This window comes from Dermacentor albipictus, chromosome 3, assembly GCF_038994185.2.
Source record: "Dermacentor albipictus isolate Rhodes 1998 colony chromosome 3, USDA_Dalb.pri_finalv2, whole genome shotgun sequence".
Taxonomy (NCBI): Eukaryota; Metazoa; Arthropoda; class Arachnida; order Ixodida; family Ixodidae; genus Dermacentor; species Dermacentor albipictus.
Window position 1 is genome coordinate 22,395,812 of NC_091823.1, and position 27,225 is coordinate 22,423,036.

A 27,225-nucleotide genomic window follows, 5' to 3' on the forward strand; every position below is an offset into this window, starting at 1 on the left:
AGAACATAATGGCTTCAGGAATAGCAATATTTGAGACAGAATGCAATATATTTGTGGAATATGTTTTGTGGTGTTTTTTATACTGCTGTTTGCTAAGACAGCTGAATAAAACAATCTTTAACCTAAATTATTGAGTGAATTCAGCTTCGACAATGACTGCATGCTCAGACTAGATAGCATGCATTGATGATGGGCAGCGCTTCCACAGTTTCAGCCTTTTGGGAATTTTTAGGATAGTGTGGTTGTTTGTTGACCTCCCTTTCAGTGATGCCCCTCATGAATATCAGTGTAGCAGGTTTCTGATGGAAACTACAGACGACACACCGAGGGTGACGTAGCTGCAGAAGTTCACAGCCAGCCACTCTTGGGTCGCGCGGGCCCTTTAAACCAAATTCATTACTTAGGAGTGCCACCTAATGATGTCATGCACATGAAGCTTGGCTGTTGGCTCTGCCACCCGAAGCTGCTCAGCAATCCCATAGTTGGCTTCTTGGAGTTCTCACTCATAGTGGCTTGCAGCTGCTAGAGAAACTGAGCCACCTGAATGACATCTGATGGCGCAGCACTTATTTCTCATTGTCAGACATAATTGACCATGAACTCTTACCACACCCATAAAGCAAAGATTTCGCAACATTCAAGAAGGTAGCTCTCAAAATGACCGTGGTCTATTAGGACAGCGTACGACTTTATCTCCAGTGTCAGACTGGAAGCTGCTGCCTTGGAATAAATCTGCTTTATAGGTGTCACAGGAATTAATGAAGACAAAGCTAGGTGCCTAGATTGATAGAATAATATTATTGATTTCTATAGTGATTCTAAGCTGTGTCCTCAAATACCTCGCGCACTCTGTATCTACATTCTTGCATTCTACACCCATTTGAAAGTGATGGCAGCATTCAAAAATCAAACTTGGTGTCTTTTTTTTTTTGTTGAATATATTATGCAACCTGCTGCCACTTTTGGCAGGATTCCTCACTTGCTTGAAATCAATTGTCACACTCCTGCAAATGTGTGTATGTATATATTTTTTTACATTTTAAGAAACTCTGAACAGTTTTCATGTAGACAGAAGTAGGTCCCCTACATACATTCCAGTGATCGTCATGTTTTAACTTGACAAAATATTAACTTGTTAACTAAGATGTCGACTTTATGTAGTGACATGATTGTTACAGGATTGTTGTGACTAACATCCAACCATAAGCTAGCGGAGGTTTAGTAAAAATTTGTTCTCTACAGTCGATTACATTCTGAACAACATTTCTTTAATGAACAGTGCTTGTAAAGAGGTGTAGCGCAGAGCACTGGCACCCTCTTTTGACAAACAGCTGTGCTGACCTGTCAATTGCCAAACTGTGCAAGCCTTGCAACCTGCATAATGCAGCCAGTTTCAGTGTTGCTTGTGGCCAATTCCGTACAAGCCACCATGCATTTGTATCACTCACATGCAAAATACCATGCACAGAAACAGGTTTGACCATAGATTGCCCTAAACTGTAATGACCCTTATTCTTTTTTTCATTGAATATAAGTAATCACATTGGAAATTAGTTTGCAACATTATATATATATATATATATATATATATATATATATATATATATGTAGCAATGTCCAGTGATAATTTTGTGGTTGCCCCCTGTGTTTTCATAATTATGTTGGAACAGGCATTCCAGTCCTAAAGCAATATGTTTTCTTAACTTGCTTTTTGATGTTCTCTTCAATTCTCTCTACTACTTGGAAACCAATCAGTGGCGGTGATATTAACTTTGTGGGCTGCTCAAGTAACGCATTTAATCTAAAGACAATGCAACACTGTAGTGGACAATGTAGTAGAGAGAACTGAAGATAACATCAAAAAGCAAGTTAACAAAACATATTGCTTTAGGGCTGTAATGCCCGTTCTAACATAATTATGAAAACACAGGGAGTAACCACAAAATTTTCACTGGACATTGCTTCCCCATTTGCTCTCTTTTTCTGAAATACTAGTATTTTTACTGGTCTATCTTTTTTGGGCTCCTAAAAGTTGCACCGTAAGGAAGGAGGTTTGAGCTCTTATTTGGAGAATGGAAACATGGCTTTACGTACAGGATACGACAGCTTGTGGAAAATGTATATGGGCCTTACTTAATCACTGGCAGCTGATGTAAAGCTGTTCTTCACAGAGATTGTGTTGATGAATGCAATATGTAGAAGACATACAGCTACCCTCTTAGCAGATCAAGTAAGCTATAAACAAACATTTACCAAGAGAAAAATTGTGGGACATTATGTTTTGGTAATTTTTGTGATTGTTGCACTATAAGAGTGAAACATTGTTGCAACATAAATGCCAGATGTGGGCTATTTGGAATTGAACATGTTCGGCACGGAAGAGACACCACAAAGACGACGGACAAGGGCGCACTACTACCAGCTGGTTTTAATTCAACTTGATCGACACCAATGTATATATATATATATGCACAAAAATGAGCACACCAGGGTAAAAAAAAACAATAACGTACAGAAACATGATAGGAAGTTTTTGTTTATATTGCCATATGCAATAACATCACTTTTTACGGCGTAAGCTGTTACGGGCTCATTCCAATAGCCATTTCGGTTGGCGAGGCTGTCTGGCACTGCCTCGCAGGTATTGTCGGGAATGAGAAAAAAAAAAAAGAACAAGTTCCCGCCGGGATTGAACCTGGGCCTGCTACATGGGAGTGAGCTACTCTACCACTGAGCCACGCCAGTACTTTTTTTTAAATTCTGTGACTTCCTTTTTTTTAAACATAGCAGGTACCATGCATTGAAGTGTTCTTCTTCTTGCGAGCATGCAGTGCAAGAATGACATATAAATGCATCCTAGCATGCGAGGAGAAACGCAATGTAACATGTGCATCGCATAGCGTTGGTATGTGCACATTTTTCATTGCCGTTGCATATTATTACACCAGGCAGAACGCCATGTAGCAGATGCCCAGGTAGCGGTAGAAGGAAGCTTAAGGAGCTGTATACAAGAATGCTAGAAAACTTTATATTGTGTACCTGATAAAATCAAGCTGGCTAGGTGACTATGTCATCGCCGTTTCAAAGGGGATGCTAATAAATCACTATCATCATTTGCATCTGTCGTGCCACTTGCCTTGTGATCTGAGATGTGTGCCATGTAGCACCTGTACATGCACCCTTTGCATTGAAGTTGCATATTATTACACCAGGTGGCATGCCATGTAGCAATTGGATAGGTAGCGTTAACAAGGTGGATAGAGAAGACTTGAGGAACAGAAAGGAAGTTGTGGAGGTGTATAAGCAATTGATCTAAGGGAAAACATATATGGCGTACCTGATGAATTCAAGCAGGCTAGGCTACTGTTTGTCACTGTCCCATTTCGAACGAAATAAATACCATTAAATCATCATCATTAGCATAGTATCATGCCATTTGACATGTGTGCCCTGTAGTGTCGACACATACAAGTTTTACATTGCAGTTCCGTTATATTCCACCAGGTGTCTCAACATGTAACATTTCTATATAGCAGTTGCATGCTGCATGCAGCTGGACCTCGTTAACTCAAGCAGGCTAGGTGAATATTTGTAACCACCGCATTTCAAAGGGCATGCCAATAAATCATCATCAACAGCAACGTAGTGTGCCACAGGTCAAGGAATGTGACATGTATGCCACGTAGCCTGCATACCTGTGTTTACTCTTAATAGACGTTATGGTGCCTCCTCGCAAGGTATGAACCACTGTTGAACTGAATCATAGAGCTATGCGCACGGCTGCAACCAGGCGGCAACAGGCTCAGCAGACTGCTATGCAAAGAGCAGGACAAGCTGCAGCACAAGCCACAACTCGCCATCGACGCCGGGAGGACAGCTCAGATCATTCTTTTGAAAACAACGCGAAAAAAACTTCGCCATGAAGACCCTGCAGTGCGCAGTTGCAAAACTGGAGCTCCTATGGAGCTGCTCCTCCAGCTTACATTGCGACTGTGCTGCGAGTGCCATGCAGGCCTGTGACTTTTTTTTTGTTGTTGAATAATTTACAAATGTATCACTATGTACCTGCTTGTGCCTGTATATGGTGTATATGGCCTGCTTGTGCCTGTGTATGGTGCCAACGAAGCAGCATTAAAACAAGTTGGTTGTTCGTCGTTTCTCTTGTGGTGCCTCTTCTAAGCTCAACATGTTCAATTCTGAACACTCCAGCTAGCCCAACACCACAATGTTTTGGAATGGGCTGCCTGCAACTGTATTTCATACGATGATGTTGAACTGTGCAGTGTTGGCATTTGGGCTATTTACACACAAGTGCTCATTGAACACATCATGTCATACTTATGGTTTAACTCCTAAGGCAGCACTGCGAGTATGATGGTCGCCTTAGAACAGGGCTACAGCATTGTACAAGCTGGGGTGCCTTCTTGAGCGAATATAGGAAGGCATTTTGTGTGTCACTCCCTTGAAATGCACCAAATGTAGGGAGAAATCCTGTTGTGCACACACGAGTATGCCATCCATCGTGATATTGTGAAAGCTTTTGTCAACATTGTGCTTCCGTTGCTGTTGGCAAGTTGCAAAAATGGCACGAAAATCATTAGGCGTACAATATCATATTTCTTGTCCAGAGCAACATGCACTGAATGACCTTATGAATGTATACTCGGGAATAGAACCTGCCATAAGTACTCAAGCTAGATTCTCCATGCACCTTAGCATTTTGTCAACGTAACTGTAGATTGTGCATGCAACTGCTAAAAAGGCACGATTGCAGCTCATGCAACCATTGGACGGAACTGACGTTTTCTTGCAGGAGCAGTTGCACACACTAAACTATTTCGTGTGATTTGTCAGTATAACAGCACTCTTTTCAGCCTTCAAGTACTTTTGCAAACACTTAACCAGAAAGTTGTTACACATTCTTCAAAGGCTACCAAAGCAAAACACTAAATCAGCTAAGGTAGACTAGCAGAGTGTACTCTTAAAACATCTATTTACATTTTCTTCTGGAAGATTGTCTGTGAATGAAGAAAGTTCTGAGCTTTAACTTTGTGGTATGACCATGGCAAATATGGTGCCAGCGTGACCTCGCAAATTTCAATAAATTTTCAAGTATTCTGTCAATTTTAATAGTAAAGTCCCTGAAAAGTTGCCAGTATATTTTGCTTTCTCAAACGTTTCTTTTTTTTTAATTATGTAGGCCCCAGGAGATGCTGCGAAAATTCAAAATGCATCATGGTGTAGGAATGCTGGTGTGGGAATCTTGAATTAATGTTATTTAATTGTTTGCATCATTTCTACTTTATGAACATTCCACTTTTTTATAGGGGCCCTGTAACTTTTTTTGAATGTGGCAAGTAACCTGCTTAGTTGCTAGACAGCACCTTCATAAACAGCTGAGGTAAATATTATTATTCTACTTTAAACTGGAAGCGTACAGTTCCGTTCAAAAGACTGCCAGCTTTTCCCTTCAGCTTCCTGAAACCCTGCTTCATTTTGCACATATCCCTTCACATATTTAAACACGGTGGCCAGTGGCTGGATTTCTTTTGATGTGTGCTTTCAGCAAAAGCGATGAATTCTTATCACTTATAGGCAGTGGAAATCATGCCAAAGAATAATACCACTGCATCGATGATAAATGGCCTCCAAGATTGAGAGGAGTAACATAGGGATGTGCCACACGTTACCAAGGTCAAGCCAAAACATAAGCTTAACACTATGGATGGATGAGTGCGGCAGCATCATTTCACCTGGGTACAGTGCCGCAGCTTCAGGAGCAATTTAAAGGGGAAAGCCAGGGGTGTGTGAGACTACCCTACTGCGAGATTCATACAAAAACTTTTTGTTGGAAAAGTTTTGTGAAGGAGTGCTTTTGACGCCAGGCTCATTGCACACTTTTCACAAAAGGTTTTGCAGGGTCCCTCCAAGAGCAACTGTATTGGTACTATTTCAGAAGCATAATCTAAGCTTCTTGCTATTACGCAAAACTTTTCTATTACATGTTCTTATGATGTAAAAGTGAAGAAAAGAAGTGGCTGGAAGATTTGAAAAGCTGAAGGAAAAGGCTGGCAGCGTTTCGAGGAAACTGTTTGGCTCCCAGCTCTTCAGTATCTTCGTCCATGTTTATAAGTGTTGCAGAGTCCCTTTAATGTTATTCCTTTCTTACTGTCTCCCGAGGTCATATATTAAACAATAGTATCTCACAAATGCCCTATGAGAGATTTCCATGCACTATGTTCATCTTCTTTTTCTTTTTACTTTTTCTTTTGTTCTTAACTTCGAGTGCACAAAGGTAACAGTGGTTTGTTTGATCGAACGAAGTAGACAACATTAGTTGCCATCATTTTTCTTTTCAGTGGCATGTTGGATGCTAGCAGCCACAACCTAACTCCATTTTATTTGTGGCTGTGAGGCTCCTACGTAAGTAGAAAATGCAGGAGGTGATGTAGTTAACTGATAGTGTGCAGAGAAGCCAAGTAAGGAAAGTCGCTGAAAAAAACAAAAATAAATATGAAATAATATGAGCAACGTATCCATATGATGTCAGCGTGTCATCATTGAAAAAAGAATCCGGATTGGTTAGACTCGCTGATCGCCGTCGCATCTCGACTCTCTTTTCGTTTTCATAAGTTTTATCATACTTCCCTTAATCAACCACCATACATTATTCCCGCTGCCCGTATATCACATCGCACTCGGCACACGTACCAAGTTGGCCGCCGTCGCACTGCCACTTTTTCAGGCTCATTTTTCTTTCGCGCAGCAACAGATTGGAACAATCTGCCCCACCAAATTGCTGCCATTACCTGTGTACCTACATTCATGCAAAAACTAACAGACCATTCTTCAGAACAAGAAAAAATGTACGGGATAAGCTATCTATGTGTGTACTAGATGGAATTATGTACCTAATTTTCATGTATGTTGTATATAAAACTTGTGCTCTCTTATTCTTAAACAGATGTATAATAAATATATGTATGCCCACCCCTTATGTAATGCCCCTATGGGGCTTCTGAGGTAAAATAAAATGAAATGAAAACATTGGAGCTGCATGCACTCAGGAGTTCAGCTTTTCAATTAACAAAATGGGTTGAAGTAGTGGTAAGAGATGGTCTTTGTTCGGCGATAGTTGGGCCAATCAACCTCAAAAGCACTTTTTGGTTGTTTTTAACACAGGAAAAACTACCTCGCGACGAAACGACCCCGAGTTCCACCAGTGCTTAGCATATTCAATGGACACGGACAAAGGTGAAGGCAGCAGAAAAACGTCATGTTGGGCTTTTTGATGTGCCTTCACCTTCGTCCGTGTCCTTAGCAGTGTTCTGTCCCGAGTATGAACCAACTAGTCGGTGCTTCCACGTTAATCTACCCCGTACGAGCAGTGTTACACCACGAACAGTCTGTCCAGTCGATTACGGGTAGCCCGACAGGTTGTAAGCGCGCGAACCGGGGAATCGGGTGCCCGGGACAGAGTGCTGGCACTCCAGGTGTTTGTACTGTTCAAGCGTCCATGAAGATGACCGTGCTTCGGCGGCGCCTCTTGATGACAGACGCGGTCCTCTGAAGCGAGGCTGTGGCGAAGGGGATCCACGCGACGGTCCTGAACGAGGTGCTCTCGCAGCAGCTCCCGGTGGACGATACCAGTGGCGCTGCCCGGTCCTCGTGTCATTCCTCGCGCGTCAGCGACAGCTTGCGTCGCAGTGGCTGCGCGGCACCGGCCGCGGCTTCGCCAACGGCGTTGGCCGTGGCGGCTGCGCTGCCCGTCTGGGAGGTCGTGGCTGTCGAGCCACCGAGAAGTCTGTCCTGTAGCGTGGCCACCTTGGCCATCATGTGCGACAGCAACTGCCGCTCCTGCACGCACGCAATGGTGACGCGGCGAGAGCCGTGGGGTATATATAGACAAGCTACATGCGTCTGGACAAAGTTAAGTGCAGACAGATAGAGCAGAGTGAAATTCTTCGCTGTTTCAAAAGAACAGACCGCTGGGCTAGTGGTATATGCATAACTTCAGGTGTAGTGCAAAAGGGCACGCATGATGACGGAGACGACGAAAACAGTACTGTGTATCCGCCTCATCCGTCGTCCTGCGTCCCCTTTTGCGCTATTCGATCCTCAAGTTATCCGTATTGACTTAAACCCAAACAAAATGCTAAGTGTAATTAAGCGCAAAGGAACACAATCACAAAAGAAGATGCGATGGACACACAAGCGCTACTATCGACAATGGTGTTTATTAAGTACCTTCCGTATACGACGTCGCATATCACGTGAACAACCCTTACAACAAAAGAACCTTGCCTACGACAGCGGCGCCGCCGGAATATAGTGACGCCAGGCACTGCTTCTGATACGAGTGTCGTGTGCCAAGTGACTTGCCAGTTCGTGTGAACATGGACGAAATTCTAAACGAATGGCACATTCATGTGTAATTGGGTAATTTATCGTGCCCCGATCATTGTTCACTGTAGGCCTATCTGTTACGTTCTGTAATGTTGAATAATTAAGAGTAACTTTTACTGACACGATAATAAGTATCAAAAGCCATTTCAAGGTCTCAGGTTCGTCCAGTTCTACGAGAACTACATGTCATTTATACCCATTGAGACTATGAAATGAAACCTCTCGCTGATAGCGAACGCGCACGCCCAAGCGCAATGCATAACCATGATTATGTGCAATTTGGCAAGCCATAAAGGAATGGAGAGCTGCGCAAAGCGTCAGGAAACACACGTGTGCGACAGACAAATGTAAGAATTCGCGCAGTGGTTAAGGGGAAGCTTTAGCTCTGGTGCTCCTATCCAAGTACATGTAAAAGGAGAATTCATTTTTCTCGGCAACCACTCCATCAAATTGGATGAGGTTTGTTGCATTTAAAATAAAAACTTAAAATCTAGTGACTGTTTCGTTCCAATGTTTAATTTAGGTCGTCAATTTCTTACTAAAGATTGGCAAAAATCGCATATTTTCATAAAACGAAACTATCAAGTTTACAACTATGTAACTCGGCAATGAAAAATGACATAACAGTTCTGTAAATTGAATCTAATAGTACATCTAATGCGGACAAAATTGATATGTTGCACATGAATCTAAAGCAATTTAGTACCATGGAAATACAGCTTTTGCAGAAACCCTCTACACAACGTAAAAAAATTCACGTAGTAAATAAATTGACATACTGAATTTGTCCGCTTTCAATGATCTAATGGACGCCGTTTACAGAATCGCGATATCTGTTCTTTTTGGAGGGCTATTAATTCGTAAACTTCGTGCTTCTATTCTTTTCGAATTTCGCAATCTTGGAAAATTTTTTCAACAAAATTAAGCCCTAAATCGGAAATCCGCTTCCAACAGTCACTACAATTTAACTTTCTCTCTCAAATGCAACAAATTTCATTAAAATCGGTCGAGGCATTATCTCATAAAAGTGTTCTTGCGTTGTACATGTATTTGAATAGGCCGCGACGGAGCTGGGCCTGAGCTAAAGCTTCCTCTTAAGGCTTTCATGATGTGCACGTGACACACAAATATATCTGCAAATATGTACGACTTTATCGAAAATGTCCGATCTTTAGCGCTCATTTACGATTGTATTAAGAAAAATATTCTCAGATCGTTGCACTTGCGTGTAATTTAGGGCAATACCAATTTCAAAATGGACAAATACAGTAGCGAGTGATCTTTTATGGCCTATTTTTCGGACCCGTCGATTCTACGGACCAACCCACGCGGCAGCGAACTCAACTGGTGAAACTAATGTAGGAGGACGAATCAGAAAGTCTTTGCCCCTATTTTTTATTAGCCAAAATACACGTAATTACCAATATTCGTACTATTCTACGTACCTAACCCGCCGTGGTTGCTCAGTGGCTATGGTGTTGGGCTGCTGAGCACGAGGTCGCGGGATCGAATCCCGGCCACGGCGGCCGCATTTCGATGGGGGCGAAATGCGAAAACACCCGTGTGCTTAGATTTAGGTGCACGTTAAAGAACCCCAGGTGGTCGAAATTTCCGGAGTCCTCCACTACGGCGTGCCTCATAATCAGAAAGTGGTTTTGGCACGTAAAACCCCATAATTTAATTTTTTTTTACCATTTTTTCACATGTTGCCCATATCGGTTGAGACATTTGTCTCATCGCAGCACTGAATGTGAGAAATTTCTGTCAGCAACGCACTTGGCCTATCAACGCTCATTGTCATGTAAGTTTTCACGGCCCTTTTGCGATATACAACACCACCACCTCACACTTCTCAAAGCGAGACACCTTGATCCACACGTGGACTGCATTTCCCCGTGAATTTCGATGGGCGTTTCTTCGTTGCTCCATAGAAAACGAATCGCATTTCGTTGCTCCTACGCCGTGGAAGTGTGAAGCACAACCGTCATCTTCAACAACTTACAGCAGCGTCGTGCCGTGGAGCTATTGCCGGATAAGGCTGGGCGGGTCCAAGAAAGGTCCACCACTGGAAATGGTTACGTTGTCTTCGCATACGCAGCCGTAATTTGGCTAAAAAAATAGAGGCAAAGACTTTCTGTTTCGCCTTCGTATAACGGCAAACGAATCGTCGATAATCGTTATGTGAATATTTCTTTAATAAGCGTCACAAACATCTCTGCTTATATGTACCACGGATTTCTGTGCCTGTTCACAGACACCCCCCCCCCCCCCGCCCCCCTCTCACAGAACAAGGTCCGCGATCCTTTAAAAGTCAACATATTGAATAATCAAACAAATTTGGTTCGTTTCGCCAAATTTTAGTTCTTTCTTTCTTTGCTGTTGGTCTAGTGTTCATGAAGTTATAAGGTTGGCACATGTATGTAAATAGGAAATACCCTAAGGATACGAACTTTCTTTCTGTCATCATATTCGCGGATGTAAGTCTCAGCAATTCGCGGATGTAAGTTTGAGCAATATCACTAAAAAGATATTTAATCAAAATTTATAGTTATCTTTCAGCAGATTACGCGACCTGTCTATGCGTGTCTTCGTGTGGCTGAAATATACCAAAGCCCGTATTATGTAAGGATTCTTGTAATTTTCTCATTCTTTTTGCCTTTTGTCATTTGCGTGCTCGAAGCTGTGCCCCGCTATCTCCGCGATTGGTCACTCAGCGGGGCCTATGATAAGAAATGAATACAAAAATGAAACGCACACGAAGAAATAAAAGAGAGGACGAGACCCATTGTTACACAGTATGACCCCAGGTGCGATGACACGAATTGCACGACGCTAAATAAACATGACCGGCCGATGTACCAACGCACGTTGAAGGCAACAAATGCTTCGGCGTCTTGCTTACTTTGCCTCTTGTGAATCAGGCGGGAGCTCCCCCTTGTCTGCCAAATTGCACACAATAACCCGCACACCCACAGTTTAATTAATGACCGGCTTTCTTCCTTGTTGTGTGTATACCGCGATCTACCATATAATGTCGCCTGTGCTCGTAATACGTTGCTCACCTTTGTTTTGGCGTTTTTCACAGCAGCAGGAGTGTCAGGAATGGCGAGGGTGAGGATAAACTTGACGCCGAACACGAGGTGCTGCGCAAATGCACATCATTTAACACAATTTGATTCGTTCATGCGGACGCGTTCCTCATTCTTCATTCAAGGAACAGTAAAGAGGAATGCTGTTGATCTGTATAATAGTACTGTGAAAGGATGCTATGTGAGCCAGAAAAAAATACGCGAACGAAAAATAGCAGTGGCGCCGAAGCCTTAAGATCCTACTTTCAGTGTCGTCATAAATTTTGGCAGTGTCTCCTCGGATCGCTGAATTTATGTCATATAAAAGAAGCCATGCATTGCATCCTGAAAGAACACGAGTCTGAAGATATTTTTCCGGCTCCAAAGCAGCCCAAATAATGAAGATTGGAATATATATGTACAGGTTGGCTTTCGCGCAAAAAAAAGGAAAGTCTATAGCCTGTTACAACGTCGGCGCAGAAATTTCCAATCACTTTACGGGAAAGCGCTGCTTCTGTGCGTAAACGTCACTCCACGTGTTAAAGCACGTGCTGACGCCTATTTATGCCATCTATAAACGAATATGTACAGGTTGGCTTTCGCGCAAAAAAAGATAAGCCTATAGCCTGTTACATCGTCAGCGCAGAAATTTCCAATCACATTACGGGAAAGCGCTGCTTCTGTGCGTAAACGTCACTCCACGTGTTAAAGCACGTGCTGACGCCTATTTATGCCATCTATAAACGAATATGTACAGGTTGGCTTTCGCGCAAAAAAAGATAAGCCTATAGCCTGTTACATCGTCAGCGCAGAAATTTCCAATCACATTACGGGAAAGCGCTGCTTCTGTGCGTAAACGTCACTCCACGTGTTAAAGCACGTGCTGACGCCTATTTATGCCATCTATAAACGAATATGTACAGGTTGGCTTTCGCGCAAAAAAAGATAAGCCTATAGCCTGTTACATCGTCAGCGCAGAAATTTCCAATCACATTACGGGAAAGCGCTGCTTCTGTGCGTAAACGTCACTCCACGTGTTAAAGCACGTGCTGACGCCTATTTATGCCATCTATAAACGAATATGTACAGGTTGGCTTTCGCGCAAAAAAAGATAAGCCTATAGCCTGTTACATCGTCAGCGCAGAAATTTCCAATCACATTACGGGAAAGCGCTGCTTCTGTGCGTAAACGTCACTCCACGTGTTAAAGCACGTGCTGACGCCTATTTATGCCATCTATAAACGAATATGTACAGGTTGGCTTTCGCGCAAAAAAAGATAAGCCTATAGCCTGTTACATCGTCAGCGCAGAAATTTCCAATCACATTACGGGAAAGCGCTGCTTCTGTGCGTAAACGTCACTCCACGTGTTAAAGCACGTGCTGACGCCTATTTATGCCATCTATAAACGAATATGTACAGGTTGGCTTTCGCGCAAAAAAAGATAAGCCTATAGCCTGTTACAACGTCGGCGCAGAAATTTCCAATCACTTTACGGGAAAGCGCTGCTTCTGTGCGTAAACGTCACTCCACGTGTTAAAGCACGTGCTGACGCCTATTTATGCCATCTATAAACGAATATGTACAGGTTGGCTTTCGCGCAAAAAAAGATAAGCCTATAGCCTGTTACATCGTCAGCGCAGAAATTTCCAATCACATTACGGGAAAGCGCTGCTTCTGTGCGTAAACGTCACTCCACGTGTTAAAGCACGTGCTGACGCCTATTTATGCCATCTATAAACGAATATGTACAGGTTGGCTTTCGCGCAAAAAAAGATAAGCCTATAGCCTGTTACATCGTCAGCGCAGAAATTTCCAATCACATTACGGGAAAGCGCTGCTTCTGTGCGTAAACGTCACTCCACGTGTTAAAGCACGTGCTGACGCCTATTTATGCCATCTATAAACGAATATGTACAGGTTGGCTTTCGCGCAAAAAAAGATAAGCCTATAGCCTGTTACATCGTCAGCGCAGAAATTTCCAATCACATTACGGGAAAGCGCTGCTTCTGTGCGTAAACGTCACTCCACGTGTTAAAGCACGTGCTGACGCCTATTTATGCCATCTATAAACGAATATGTACAGGTTGGCTTTCGCGCAAAAAAAGATAAGCCTATAGCCTGTTACATCGTCAGCGCAGAAATTTCCAATCACATTACGGGAAAGCGCTGCTTCTGTGCGTAAACGTCACTACACGTGTTAAAGCACGTGCTGACGCCTATTTATGCCATCTATAAACGAATATGTACAGGTTGGCTTTCGCGCAAAAAAAGATAAGCCTATAGCCTGTTACAACGTCGGCGCAGAAATTTCCAATCACTTTACGGGAAAGCGCTGCTTCTGTGCGTAAACGTCACTCCACGTGTTAAAGCACGTGCTGACGCCTATTTATGCCATCTATAAACGAATATGTACAGGTTGGCTTTCGCGCAAAAAAAGATAAGCCTATAGCCTGTTACATCGTCAGCGCAGAAATTTCCAATCACATTACGGGAAAGCGCTGCTTCTGTGCGTAAACGTCACTCCACGTGTTAAAGCACGTGCTGACGCCTATTTATGCCATCTATAAACGAATATGTACAGGTTGGCTTTCGCGCAAAAAAAGATAAGCCTATAGCCTGTTACATCGTCAGCGCAGAAATTTTCAATCACATTACGGGAAAGCGCTGCTTCTGTGCGTAAACGTCACTCCACGTGTTAAAGCACGTGCTGACGCCTATTTATGCCATCTATAAACGAATATGTACAGGTTGGCTTTCGCGCAAAAAAAGATAAGCCTATAGCCTGTTAAATCGTCAGCGCAGAAATTTCCAATCACATTACGGGAAAGCGCTGCTTCTGTGCGTAAACGTCACTCCACGTGTTAAAGCACGTGCTGACGCCTATTTATGCCATCTATAAACGAATATGTACAGGTTGGCTTTCGCGCAAAAAAAGATAAGCCTATAGCCTGTTACAACGTCGGCGCAGAAATTTCCAATCACTTTACGGGAAAGCGCTGCTTCTGTGCGTAAACGTCACTCCACGTGTTAAAGCACGTGCTGACGCCTATTTATGCCATCTATAAACGAATATGTACAGGTTGGCTTTCGCGCAAAAAAAGATAAGCCTATAGCCTGTTACATCGTCAGCGCAGAAATTTCCAATCACATTACGGGAAAGCGCTGCTTCTGTGCGTAAACGTCACTCCACGTGTTAAAGCACGTGCTGACGCCTATTTATGCCATCTATAAACGAATATGTACAGGTTGGCTTTCGCGCAAAAAAAGATAAGCCTATAGCCTGTTACATCGTCAGCGCAGAAATTTCCAATCACATTACGGGAAAGCGCTGCTTCTGTGCGTAAACGTCACTCCACGTGTTAAAGCACGTGCTGACGCCTATCTATGCCATCTATAAACGAATATGTACAGGTTGGCTTTCGCGCAAAAAAAAGGTAAGTCTATAGCCTGTTACTACGTCGGCGCAGAAATTTTCAATCACTTTACGGGAAAGCGCTGCTTCTGTGCATAAACGTCACTCCATGTGTTAAAGCACGTGCTGACGCCTATCTATGCCATCTATAAACGAATACGTACAGGTTGGTTTCGCGCAAAAAAAGGTAAGCCTATAGCCTGTTACAACGTCAGCGCAGAAATTTCCGATCACATTACGGGAAAGCGCTGCTTCTGTGCGTAAACGTCACTCCACGTGTTAAAGCACGTGCTCACGCCTATTTATGCCATCTATAAACGAATATGTACAGGTTGGCTTTCACGAAAAAAAAAGGTAAGTCTATAGCCTGTTACAACGTCGGCGCAGAAATTTCCAATCACTTTACGGGAAAGCGCTGCTTCTGTGCGTAAACGTCACTCCACGTGTTAAAGCGCGTGCTGACGCCTATCTATGCCATCTATAAACGAATACGTACAGGTTGGTTTCGCGCAAAAAAAAAATGGCTGTGGCTTAGGTAAGGTTAAGCCCAGGATGCGAAGCATACTAGCCTTTATTTTAGTTGTTGAATCACTGTTTAGCCTGGTGAACTGCTGTTGCTTGGCTATATTTGGTTCGGCTAGACGAAGAAACAACTCATGCATTACTGCTTCGCCTTCAAGAGTGGAACGCGACAGCGTTCCCGTCGACCCGCCAAGGGGTGTAAGACAATGGGCTACAGGGCAGCGACTACGCGCCCCGCATTGGACGCGGTGAGCGTCGAGCAAAGCAGCGTTCGGCGCGGCAACAAAATGTGCGCCTGAGCAAGAGACGCAGGCCTTAGAAACAGCTCGTTTCTAAGGCAACACCGCATTCACTAGAGGCGCTTTTGTACCGCTTTGAAGCATCGTACTCGTGGCTCAGTGGTAGCGTCTCCGTCCCACACTCCGGAGACCCTGGTTCGATTCCCACCCAGCCCGTCTTGCAAGAGTTGAGCCAAAGCCACTTCTCCTCTGTCGTGACGTCACGGTGTCACGTGGTTTCAAGGCGACACCGCCGCGCCTGAGGAGCTGGGTTGAGCTCTCGTAATATGCTTCGCATAAAAGGTAAGTCTATAGCCCGTTACAACGTCGGCGCAGAAATTTCCAATCACTTTACGGGAAAGCGCTGCTTCTGTGCGTAAACGTCACTCCACGTGTTAAAGCGCGTGCTGACGCCTATTTATGCCATCTATAAACGAATATGTACAGGTTGGCTTTCGCGCAAAAGAAAGGTAAGTCTATAGCCTGTTACAACGCCAGCGCAGAAATTTCCTATCACATTACGGGAAAGCGCTGCTTCTGTGCGTAAACGTCACTCCACGTGTTAAAGCACGTGCTTACGCCTATTTATGCCATCTATAAACGAATATGTACAGGTTGGCTTTCGCGCAAAAAAAGGTAAGCCTATAGCCTATTACAACGTCGGCGCAGAAATTTCCAATCACTTTACGGGAAAGCACTGCTTTTGTGCGTAAACGTCACTCCACGTGTTATTGCGCGTGCTGACGCCTATTTATGCCATCTATAAACGAATATGTACAGGTTGGCTTTCGCGAAAAAAAAAAAGTTAAGCCTATAGCCTGTTAGAATGTCGGCGCAGCCAATTCCACTCAGTTTATGGGAACGCGCTGGAGTGGCGCATAACGTGATTCCACGTGCTACTGAACGAGCTGGCTCCCAGTTACGCCATCAATAAACGAATATTAATAAAGGGAAAATCAGACAGCCACCCATTCGTAACAAGTGCTACAAAGGAAACCCAGACGCGTTCCCCGAAAGAAAAGCCTCAGAGTTGAAGAAAAATTCATCCTGGTCCGGGACTCGAACCCGGGACCACCGCCGTTCCGGGGCAGCCGTTCTACCATCTGAGCTAACCAGACGGCTAGCAGATGGCAGGACGAAGTCGAATTTGTCGACAACACGCGAAGCAAGGGCAAGTGTTTGGCGTAGTAGTTCTGCGGAAGCCCACAAGGTGGAGAGAAGTAATTAATAAAGGGAAAATCAGACATCCACCCGTTCGTAGCAAGTGCTACAAAGGAAACCCATATGGTTTCCTTGATAGAAAAGCCTCAGAGTTGAAGAAAAATTCGTCCTGGTCCGGGACTCGAACCCGGGACCACCGCCTTTTCGGGGCAGCCTTGCTACGAACGGGTGGATGTCTGATTTTCCCTTAATAATTACTTCTCCCCACCTTGCGGGCTTCCGCAGAACTACTACGTCAAACACTTGCCTTTGCTTCGTGTGTTGTCGACAAATTCGACTTCGCCCTGTCATATGCTAGCCCCCCTGGTTAGCTCAGATGGTAGAACGGCAACCCCGCAAAGGCGATGGTCCCGGGTTCGAGTCTCGGACCAGGATGAATTTTTCTTCAACTCTGAGGCTTTTCTTTCGAGGAGCCCGTATGGGTTTCGTTTGTAGCACTTGCTACGAACGGGTGGATGTCTTATTTTTCCTTTGTAATTACTTCTCTCCACCTTGCGGGCTTCCGCAGAACTACTAAGTCAATAAACGAATATATGCGCAGCTTGCTTTTTGCACAAGAAAGGTAAGTCTATAGCCTGTTAGAATGTTGGCGCAGCCAATTTCACTAACTGTATGTGAACGCGCTGGAGTGGCGCATAAACGTCATTCCACGTGCTACTGAACGAGCTGGCTCCTAGTTACGCCATCAATAAACGAATATATGCGCAGCTTGCTTTTTGCACAAGAAAGGTAAGCCTATAGCCTGTTAAAATGTCGGTGCAGCCAATTCCCATCACTTTTCTAGAAAGCGCTGGTGCGGCGCATATACGTCGTTCCACGTGCTATTGCACGTGCTGACGCCGATGTACACCATGAATAAATGAATATGCGCAGGTTGGCATACGCGCAAAAAAAGGTAAGCCTTAAGCTTGTGACAACGTCGGCGCATCAGTTTCCAATCACTTTACAGGAAAGCGCGTGTTTGGTGCGTATACGTCACCTCACGTGCTATTGAACGTGCTAGCACCGATTTACGCCAACAATAAACGAATATATGCACAGGTTGCTTTTTGCACAAGAAAGGTAAGCCTACAGCCTTTTAGAATGTCGGCACAGCCAATTCCAATAACTTTTTCGGAATCCACTGGTGCGGCGCGTATATATGCGTCCCTCCACGTGTTATTGCACGGGATGACGCCGATTTACGCCATGGATAAATGAATATGCGCAGGTTGGTTTTCGGGCAAGAAAGGTAAACCTGTAGCCTGTTACGATGTTGGCGCAACTAGTTCCAATCACTTTCTGGGAAAGCTCTGGTTTGGCGCATATACATCACAGTGTTGACGTCACACTGACGCGACGACACTGAGGATTCGGTGCGGAATTCAAGAAAAGTAAGTTCGGCCTTCATTTTTTTCAATTAGAAACATTTGTACACCTGTGCATCAAATAAAGGAAAATAGAGTTCAGAAAGAATAAGAGCCTTAGCTGATTTAGCGTCACTCTTGAGTGACGTACCATTAACAAAAGAGTCCTAAATGAAGGTATGTGTACCATGCACGACCTCCCAAGTAACTTCTTGGATAATTGAACGAGAAGAAAGGAAACCGAGGGCTCAATTCTTATTAGTCATATCATAAGAAGCAAACAAGCAACGACACCATGGTAAACATAGGTGAAATTAAATGTACTTATAATTGAACCAAAGAAATGATAAGTTAAGACAACAGAAAATTTGAAACATTGGTACACCGACTGCGTCTTGGTACTGCATCTACGAAACACTTCTTGTGCAGAATAAAACGTGTCTCTAGTCCGCAGTGTTCTTGTGGCCATGCAGACGAAGATGTGCATCATATTCTCCTCGAATGCACGAAATACGATACACAAAGAACGGTACTGCAAGATAATTTGTGCATATTAGACAGAAGACCATTCACTCTTAAAAAGATACTTGGCCCATGGCCAACTGCGGGCCTTAAAAAAAGAGCACTTCTTGCTCTGAAAAAGTTTTTAGAGGACACCAACATTTTGGGAAAATATTAGGTACCCGATGATTCGAATACGCTAAATGAGTTACATAAATGTTGTTGTTGATTCATAAGTGCTTTATGTGGTGAGCGCAACTTTTACGCTATATGTATGATTCTGTTCTGTACTTGCAGTGTATTACATGTGCTGTGTGTTTCGGCTGTTCAAAACATCTGACTTTATATATGTGTACGTGGACTGAACAAATGCACAGAACTTTGCGACTCATGTACTGTTGGACCGTATACTTTTTATTCACCCAGTGTTCTACTGAGTGTTATATTTTGTGTCGCTATTCTCCCTTTTTGCGCAAATTTGTTTCGTTTGCCAAGTGACAAGGAGTAGCCGGTGCCACCATAAAGGCACCGGCTACCTCTCCTAACATTCACTTCAATAAAAAAAAAGTTAATAGAAATGAAAGTGGACGAAAAAAATCAACTGGCCGCAGGTGGGGCCCGAACCCACGTTTTCGCATTACGCGTGCGACGATCTTACCAACAGAGCTAAGGCGGCGCCGATTCTCCGTCTACTTTTTCTGGGGTATTTATGCTTATCTACTAGAACACTAACCCAGGGAGTGTTAGCCAGCGCTACACCTTGCGGCTTTGAAGGCAAATGTGATTTTTTTTTTGTCGCATGCGTCACGCGTACGTGTATTTATTTTTTTTTTGTGCAGGCAGCTGATTAATAAACCCACACGTGCTACCTAAAGGCATCAATGCAGCCGGATTCGAGACCTCGCAGCAAGTCCTCGAATGCTTTCAACTACGCGCGCTCGCTTTCATCTTTACCTGTGCTCGTGCGCTCGGTTACACCGAGGTACAACTAGGCACGCCGACGCTCAACGCAGCAATGGGCGCCTAAGAGCTGCGCTCTGTAAAATCAATTTCATCGACAATTAATATACTCAATGAAGTGAATTTTGAGCGCATGCAGCTGTTTAGGTGTTAAGAATTCGCGAGATAGTGTGGCAAATAATTTGATCTTGAAGGACAAGGTGCTCTCGGCGGCGGCGCTGAGACTGTGGTCCGGACATGGCAGCTTGCTTAGCAGCAGCGGCAGGCGAAGCCTTTCGACCGGTTGGGTCGCTCGTTGTTCAGAAAAAAAAAAAAAAAGCGTGAACACGGGAAGCGACGGCGGCACTGCAGTCGAAGTAGCTCATGGCCAGTGGGTCCGAAGCCCACTCCAGCGCTTTAAAATATTAAGTTACAGGGTTTTACGAGCCGAAACCACGATCTGATTATGAGGCACGCCGTAGTGCGGGGACTCCGGACCACCTGGAGTTCTTTAACGTGCACCTAAATCTAAGTACACGGGTGTTTCCGCGTTTCCGCGAAATGCGGCCGCCGTGGCTGGGATTCGATCCCGCGACCTCGTGGTCAGCAGCCCAGCACGATAGCCACTGAGCAACCACGGCGGGTGCCAGGACATTCGTTCCGCGCTGGCCGCATGCCTGGTGGCCGCTGGCACTCCCCTCTCCCCCTCAGCGTTTCGCCATCCCCTCCTCCACTTTCAGCCTCAAGTTCCGCTGAACCCTACTCTCCGCTTTCTTCCTCGCGCCTCTTCGCTCACGCCGCTTTTTTTCATTTGCTCTCATCTTTCGCTGCGCTCTTCCGCTCGGTTACAAGTGACGCCGATGCTCACCGCAGGAACGAGAGCCTAAGAACTGCGCTCTGAAACTGCACGACCAAAAATGCTGCATTGATTGGGAAACTTTAGACGACTGCGACGAATTCTTTCAAAGGGTCGCAGATGAAATTTGGACTTACGAATACGACAGCGAAAAGAAGACGCAGAGCGAGAAGTCGAAAAAAAAGATGAGCCAGGGCCAAAAGAACTATTTAGCACAACTAACTGCGAGGACATACCTAGAACGGTGGTTATTGTGACATCGCGACAGCTGTGCGCGCACACGTCACCAGAGACGCTCTAATTTAGTGAAGTGACGTTTCTATACCTCGTATCTCTCACAACTTGCGGTTTCGTGTACACTGTGAAGCCCCCGCTCGCGCACACTCAGATGAACACAACTCGAGTTTTCCGTTGGACACCTGCAAAGTTGGTGAAATCCGCCTATAACGATATAAAGAAATGCGTGACCGATGGTGAAATCGCACCTCTATCTTTCAGAACCGCAGCCCAGTGCCCTAACCATTATAGTCCACGATCGAGCGCATGCTCTTTCGTACCAAATTCGCTCTTTGACAGGTCTGGCGCATGTCACGTGGCATTTTCTCGCATTCTTTCCTCGTGACAACTATCCCTTTGAGACGCTGTGTTAGACTACACTGCCTTCGGCGTTGGTTAATACTTTTTGCCAGACGGATGCCTACCAAGTGGTTGAGGTCCACCTATATGTACCTGAAGGTCAAACTGACAATGCAGCTTTCTACTTGGAGGTTTTGAAGCGTCTGAAAGATCGTGTGCGCCGCGTGCGACCAAATTTGTTTGAAGAGGGGCGTTGAATTCTCCATTATTAAAACTGCATTAATAGTGCGTGAGTTTTTTGCACGGCCTTCCGTCACTGTGCTGGAACACCCTTCCTATTCACGGGATTCAGCCCCCTCCCACATTTTTTGCGTTCCCAAAATTCAAACATGTGCTCCAGGAATCACATTTCGGGGATGTAACGCCAATTCAAAGGAAAGTGACACCGCTGCTGAATCACTGAACAGAAGAGTACTTGCAAGGGCGCTTCCAGCAATGGAAGAAGAGATGGAACCAGTGACTGTATATAATGGGGAGTATATTGAAGGTGACCACATTGGTGTATATTAAAAACTGTGAAAAAGTATTTCATGCGAAAGCATCAAATGGCCCGTTGAGCGAAGAAGCCGGCGTCTGTAGCTGCGAAACCGCACCTAAATTCCCGCTGGCTGCGACGCCACGTCACTAGCACGCCTCAACGGAGCAAAGCGGCCGAATCAGAACACCAGCTGGTGCGATGGCGCGCCAGGTGTTGGGTGAAGGGAAAGGGCATCGCCGCGACGCCACGTCACCAGTGCGCCTCGACGGAGCAAATAAGGTGACCCGACGCCGCCGGACGAGACGTGCTGTCGTCAGCGAGGCAGCCGCGTGACGTGCGCGTGCGGGTGCCACCATCTCGCTTTCGGAAGCCGGTGGTGGTGGTGAAAAAATTTTATTGATGAGAAGGCCAAAAGTAAAAACAAATTAAAAAGCAGCGTTGTGGGCGGCCTTCAGGCTGCCGGTTGTGGCGTCCATGGCCATGCCTAGTCGCGACGTCCTCCGCCCAGTTCACCAGCCGGAGTTGGATATCCGGCTCGGTGCTGGACAAAGCAGCCTCCCACTGCTGCGGATTGCTTAGGCACCAAGAGGCAGGGGGCAAGTGTGCCGGGCAGGAGGCGCGTGGTCCGTATCTCTCTCTGCCAACCCCACTGGGCTTAGCTGCCGCGCACGCCTGCCGGCCTTGGTTGCAGCTGCTGCTTCAATAGGTCTCTCATCGCGCCGGACGTCGGTGGCATGCGGCTTTCTTGATTTCTCTTCCTTGATTTCCGCATGATTCCGTTCTACAGCCAACATGCTAACGTACAAACTGTGCGAAAAAAAATAATAACCTGCACCAGTTTAATCCGTCGAACTCTATAACACATACCGCAGCAAGTGAGTGAGATAACTTTATTTGGAATCGGGTGATTGGGAAGCCCGCGCCGTTAGATGGGCACTGGGAGCTGTTGCTCCCGTACAGACTCGATGGCTCGCTGGACAGCCCAAAGCTGATCTTGGAGTTCTCAGCTGAGCACCGCGGCCGACCACCACACCCGCAGATTTTCAGGGGAGATTCCATTTTATCTTGATATATTTTACGTTCCCACAACATGTGTTGGCTATAGCTGACTTGCATAGCTCGCATATATTGTTCTCGCATATCTGGGGGTAGAAAGTTTTTAATTGCACGGGACTCGTATAGGTAATTGCCTCCAAGCAACAAACTCAGCTCTGTTCAGTTTAGTGTGAGGCGATGGTAAAATTCGCCTCCCATTTTGATACAATTTGGTAATATCGCTAAATCTCGTTAATCTGTCTTTTTCTCTCCAGATCTCCTCCTCCGCGTTCTTCTGACCGATGGAAGTCACTCCTTGCTCAGCTCGGCGAGTAAGACTTCGAGGCTCGTGTACACAGATTTAGTCATGCGTTTAAAGAAGAAGAAGAAAAAAAAAACAAGCCTTTTAATACGGCGTCGCTCATAATCCACTGTGCAGTTTCGGGACGTAATACCATACAATTCTTTAAATTATGATTACAAGCAATATCACAGCACAATACAATCCCCTAACACACCAAAAACGAGTAGCAGACGAGTGAACTATACGGGCCTTTCGGCTCAAGTTCTACTGCGTAACGATTTTTCGGAAGCAAGTGGTATCCCCTATTGAAGTCTTTGTCCTTTCACCACTGACCTCGAATGCGATGACGAAGATGAACCGCCTGTAGTCGCTCTTGAGGTTCCTTCCGAAGGTGGAGGTGAATGCTATGAGGAACGCGTTGCTGACGACACCGCACACATTGATGAAGCCGAACAGATGGAACCACATACCTGCGAGTACGTGAGATTCAAGTGCATTCAAGTATATCCTAAAATTCCGATAAGCAGTTCGTATGCGTAATTTTTGCCACGATGTTATAACGCGATAGCGTTAAGGGCCCCGTGTCGCAGAAAATCCGGTGTCGGAGTCGGCGTCGGGCGACGGCGTCCCCGTGAACAAAAATTCCCGTATATATTTAGGTATACGTGTATGTCACACCTTGCTATATGACATGCGGTATATGCGGGTTATATTGCCACACCATTTTATCACTAAAGTTACTTATACTTTGTCTTATATTCTTGACAAATCATATCGTAAGAAGCCAACAAACAATGACACCAAGGACAACATAGGACAAATTACTTGCACTTACTAGTTGAATTAAAGAAATGATAAATTAATGAAAGTTAAGGTGGATGAAAAAGCAACTTAGCGCATGTGGGGAACGTTCCCACGTCTTCGCATTACGCGTGCGATGCTCTGCCAATTGAGCTACCGCGGCGCCGTTTTCCCATCTACTTTCTTGGGCATTTATTTGTTACTGCTAGAACCTTGGCAGTGTTAGCAAGCGCCAACACTCGCAGACCTTGGCGGCGGATGTGGAAAATCACGTTCTCGTGACGCCTGTGGCAGAAAGGAGGCTCCACATCCGCCGCCAAGGTCTGTGAGCGTTGGCGCTGGATAACACTCCCAAGGTTCTAGCAGTAAAAACATAAATACCCAAGAAAGTAGATGGGAAAACGGCGCCGCGGTAGCTCAATTGGCAGAGCACCGCACGCGTAATGCGAAGACCTGGGATCGTTCCCATCTGCGGCAAGTTGTTTTCAACAGCGGAGCTGTTTAAGCTTTTAGTTACACGCCGTGGTTGCTCAGTGGCTATGGTGTTAGGCTGCTGAACACGAGGTCGTGGGATCGAACCCCGGCCATGGCGGCCGCATTTCGATGGGGGCGAAAACACACGTGTACTTACATTTAGGTGCACGTTAAAGAACCCCAGGTGGTCGAAATTTCCGGAGTCCTCCACTACGGCGTGCCTCATAATCAGAAAGTGGTTTTGGCAAGTAAAACCCCGTAATTAATATTTTTTAAATTAAGCTTTTAGTTCCGCCGTGGAGCGTTACCAGGAAACTCAGCCCAGCTGTGCTCCGCCTCGCGTTGCCCAGAAACCACCTGCGAGAGCACCGAGCCACGCAACCTCCTCGCACCCCACGCGCATAGGGCGGAGTCGTGACGTCATAGACGAGTAAACGCTCGGAACAGCCGGCACGGTGACAGACCTCTAGCGCCTCCGTGCGTACGTGCTGCTGCCACGGCAACACCGAAGGAAGTCCGGACGCCCGAAGAATAAGCGGCTTACCAGGAAGAGCGCCGTACTGCCAAGCGAGAAGCGATGCGTCGCCGCCGAGCTGATCCGGAACACCGCGCCGAAGCGGCGGCTGAGACGTGGCGACGCGGAGTCGAGGATCCCAAGTTCCAGCCCAGGGAAGGCGAGAGTCAGCGCCTGAACGCTCTACGTCACCGAAAAAGTGATCCCGGCCTGCGACTGCTCGAAAACTTCCAGCGTAAAGCCCGTCGAGACAACAATTTAGCAAAACCTAGCATAACCTCGCAAGGCCTACAAGCAACTTAGGCAAGCCATGTAAAAGCTGGGTGATCACAAGCTCCACTGTTGACTCCTGCCTTGCACCACTAGTGCAAGCTGCGCACGTTCTTTTTTCATCCACTTTCATTTCCACTAAGTTTTTATGCGAAGCATACTAGCCGCACAACCACGCTCTTCCTTGCTGCGCCGCGCGCGGCCGCGTAGCTACCATATGACGTCATAACAGCTGCAAAAGCGGAGGCTCAACTCGTGCGCTCGCTTGCGGCCACGTAGCTACATAGCCGGGTCTCAGCTCGTGCGCTCGCCTGCATGAGTTGTTTCTTCGTCTAGCCGAACCAAATATAGCCAAGCAACAGCAGTTCATCAGGCTAAACAGTGGTTCAACAACTAAAATAAAGGCTAGTATGCTTCGCATCCTGGGCTTAACCTTATCTAAGCCACAGCCATTTTCATTTCTTTGATTCGATTGGCAAGTACAAGTAATTTCCCCTATGTTGCCCTTGGTGTCATTGTTTGTTGGCTTCTTATATGATCAATAAAAATCGGGCCCCTCGGTTAACCCCCTTTCTTCTCATTCTTGACAAAGTTATTTCTCGGAACTTTGATAATACCAGCCCAAAAACAAACGTCATGAAACAAAACACAGAAAGAGCATGCCTTTTATGTTAAATAATCTCAGACTGAAATATTAATAGTGCGAAACAATAACAGAAACCTGAAAATGATGTAATTTCTTCAGCGTGGCTGTGTACTACTTCCGGGATCGGCCTTCGTACATAGCGTTCGCCACCAGCGTTTCCCGGTAAACATTGCCGTTCATAAGTTGCTGTTGCCGGGGTTGAGGGGGGGGGGGGGTCGTGTGAGGCCAAAGCCACCAAGAAAAACAAACTTTGGTGAAGCCAGTCAGGTATGCTCGAATACTATCGCGTTCCACTCTTAAAGGCGAAGCTTAATCGTTCTCCAAATTTATTTTTCTCCCGCCTGGTTTCGTGCACCATTGAGGTGCGACGCCAGTCGCGGCGCTCCTGATCAAGCCAGCCCAAAGTTATGTAGAGTAACTCTGCGTGATCCGTCATACGCACGCCTACTCCCATCGGTTGAGCGTGTGGGAGTGCGCGTGAAGGCTCCTCACGCCACCGTTGTGAGACGCCTGACAGCTTCCAGAGCGATGTTTCTGCTGCGCAGTATCGCCGGCAAGTCACCGCAACGCTCAACCTTGCTATATGTGTCAATGCTTCGGCTTTGGGCGAAACGCAATTTTTACGCGCACACAAACATGCCCCGTCTGTGAAATCGGCGAGACCACGTGTGTCGCCGCGACGAAGCGAGCGCCGGAGGAGGAAGGCGCCTGGGGGTGCATGGAGAAGAGAATCACGCGCCGGGGAAAGTACGGAACGCGCTGAGATGATGATGATGATGATGATGATGATGATGATTTATTGGCATCTCCTTCGATACGCGCGGTGACAAACAGCCACCTAGATGGCTTGGGTTACTCAGGTATGCTATTCATGCTTTTTATTCTAGCATTTTTGGACATCTCTTTAATCGTTTTTCTCTTCCTCAAGACTCATCAATCTAGTTGGTACCGTCACGCATTTCTGTCACTAATCCGGTCGTATTCCCTGCTCTTCCCTGCTTTTTTCCCATCTGTAGTCAAAACGCCTCTTGCTTATTTCGACTGATGACCGGTTTATGTTTCCGTCCACCTTAAACTCAAGGGCTTCTGGAAGATGTACGTTACCTACGGTTTTCACTGGGTGAATCCCTTCGCATTCCATTAGGATGCGCTCAATGGTCTCCGAATTTCCGCTGCAACTATATGACGCATGCGTCATATAGTTGCGAATATTTGCTCCGGTATGTTTTTGTCCTTAGGCAACCAGCTTGAGCCTCAAACAGCAAGGCACTTCCCTTCGTGTTATCTTACAGATTTGACCATCTAATTTCTTTCTTCATAACCTTGTAAATCTCGATGGTCTTTTTCGTTTCCATTCGTTGCAGCCAATCCACTGTCTCTGTTTGTCTCACTTTCTTTCTGATGGCTCCTGGCTGTCAACTTACAGTTTCAATTATCGTGTACTTAGTTTCCAACTTTCTTGACCTCTTCTTCCATTCTGTGTCCATGCCTTTCAGGTACAGGTACTTGTGCACAT

General features: G+C 45.6%; 1 protein-coding gene across 1 annotated transcript in view; it reads right to left on the minus strand.

Moving 5' to 3' along the window:
- Positions 1-1,635: 1,635 nt before the first annotated feature.
- Positions 1,636-27,225, minus strand: part of LOC135903914 (anoctamin-7-like) — an 89,830-nt gene continuing 64,240 nt past the window's right edge. The window contains exons 16-18 of the mRNA XM_070534901.1: positions 23,338-23,474; positions 11,469-11,549; positions 1,636-7,857 (exon numbers count right to left, since the gene is read on the minus strand). Coding sequence (XP_070391002.1) covers positions 7,672-7,857; positions 11,469-11,549; positions 23,338-23,474 — 404 coding nt within the window. The 3' untranslated portion in view covers positions 1,636-7,671. The remainder of the gene's footprint in view (positions 7,858-11,468; positions 11,550-23,337; positions 23,475-27,225) is intronic.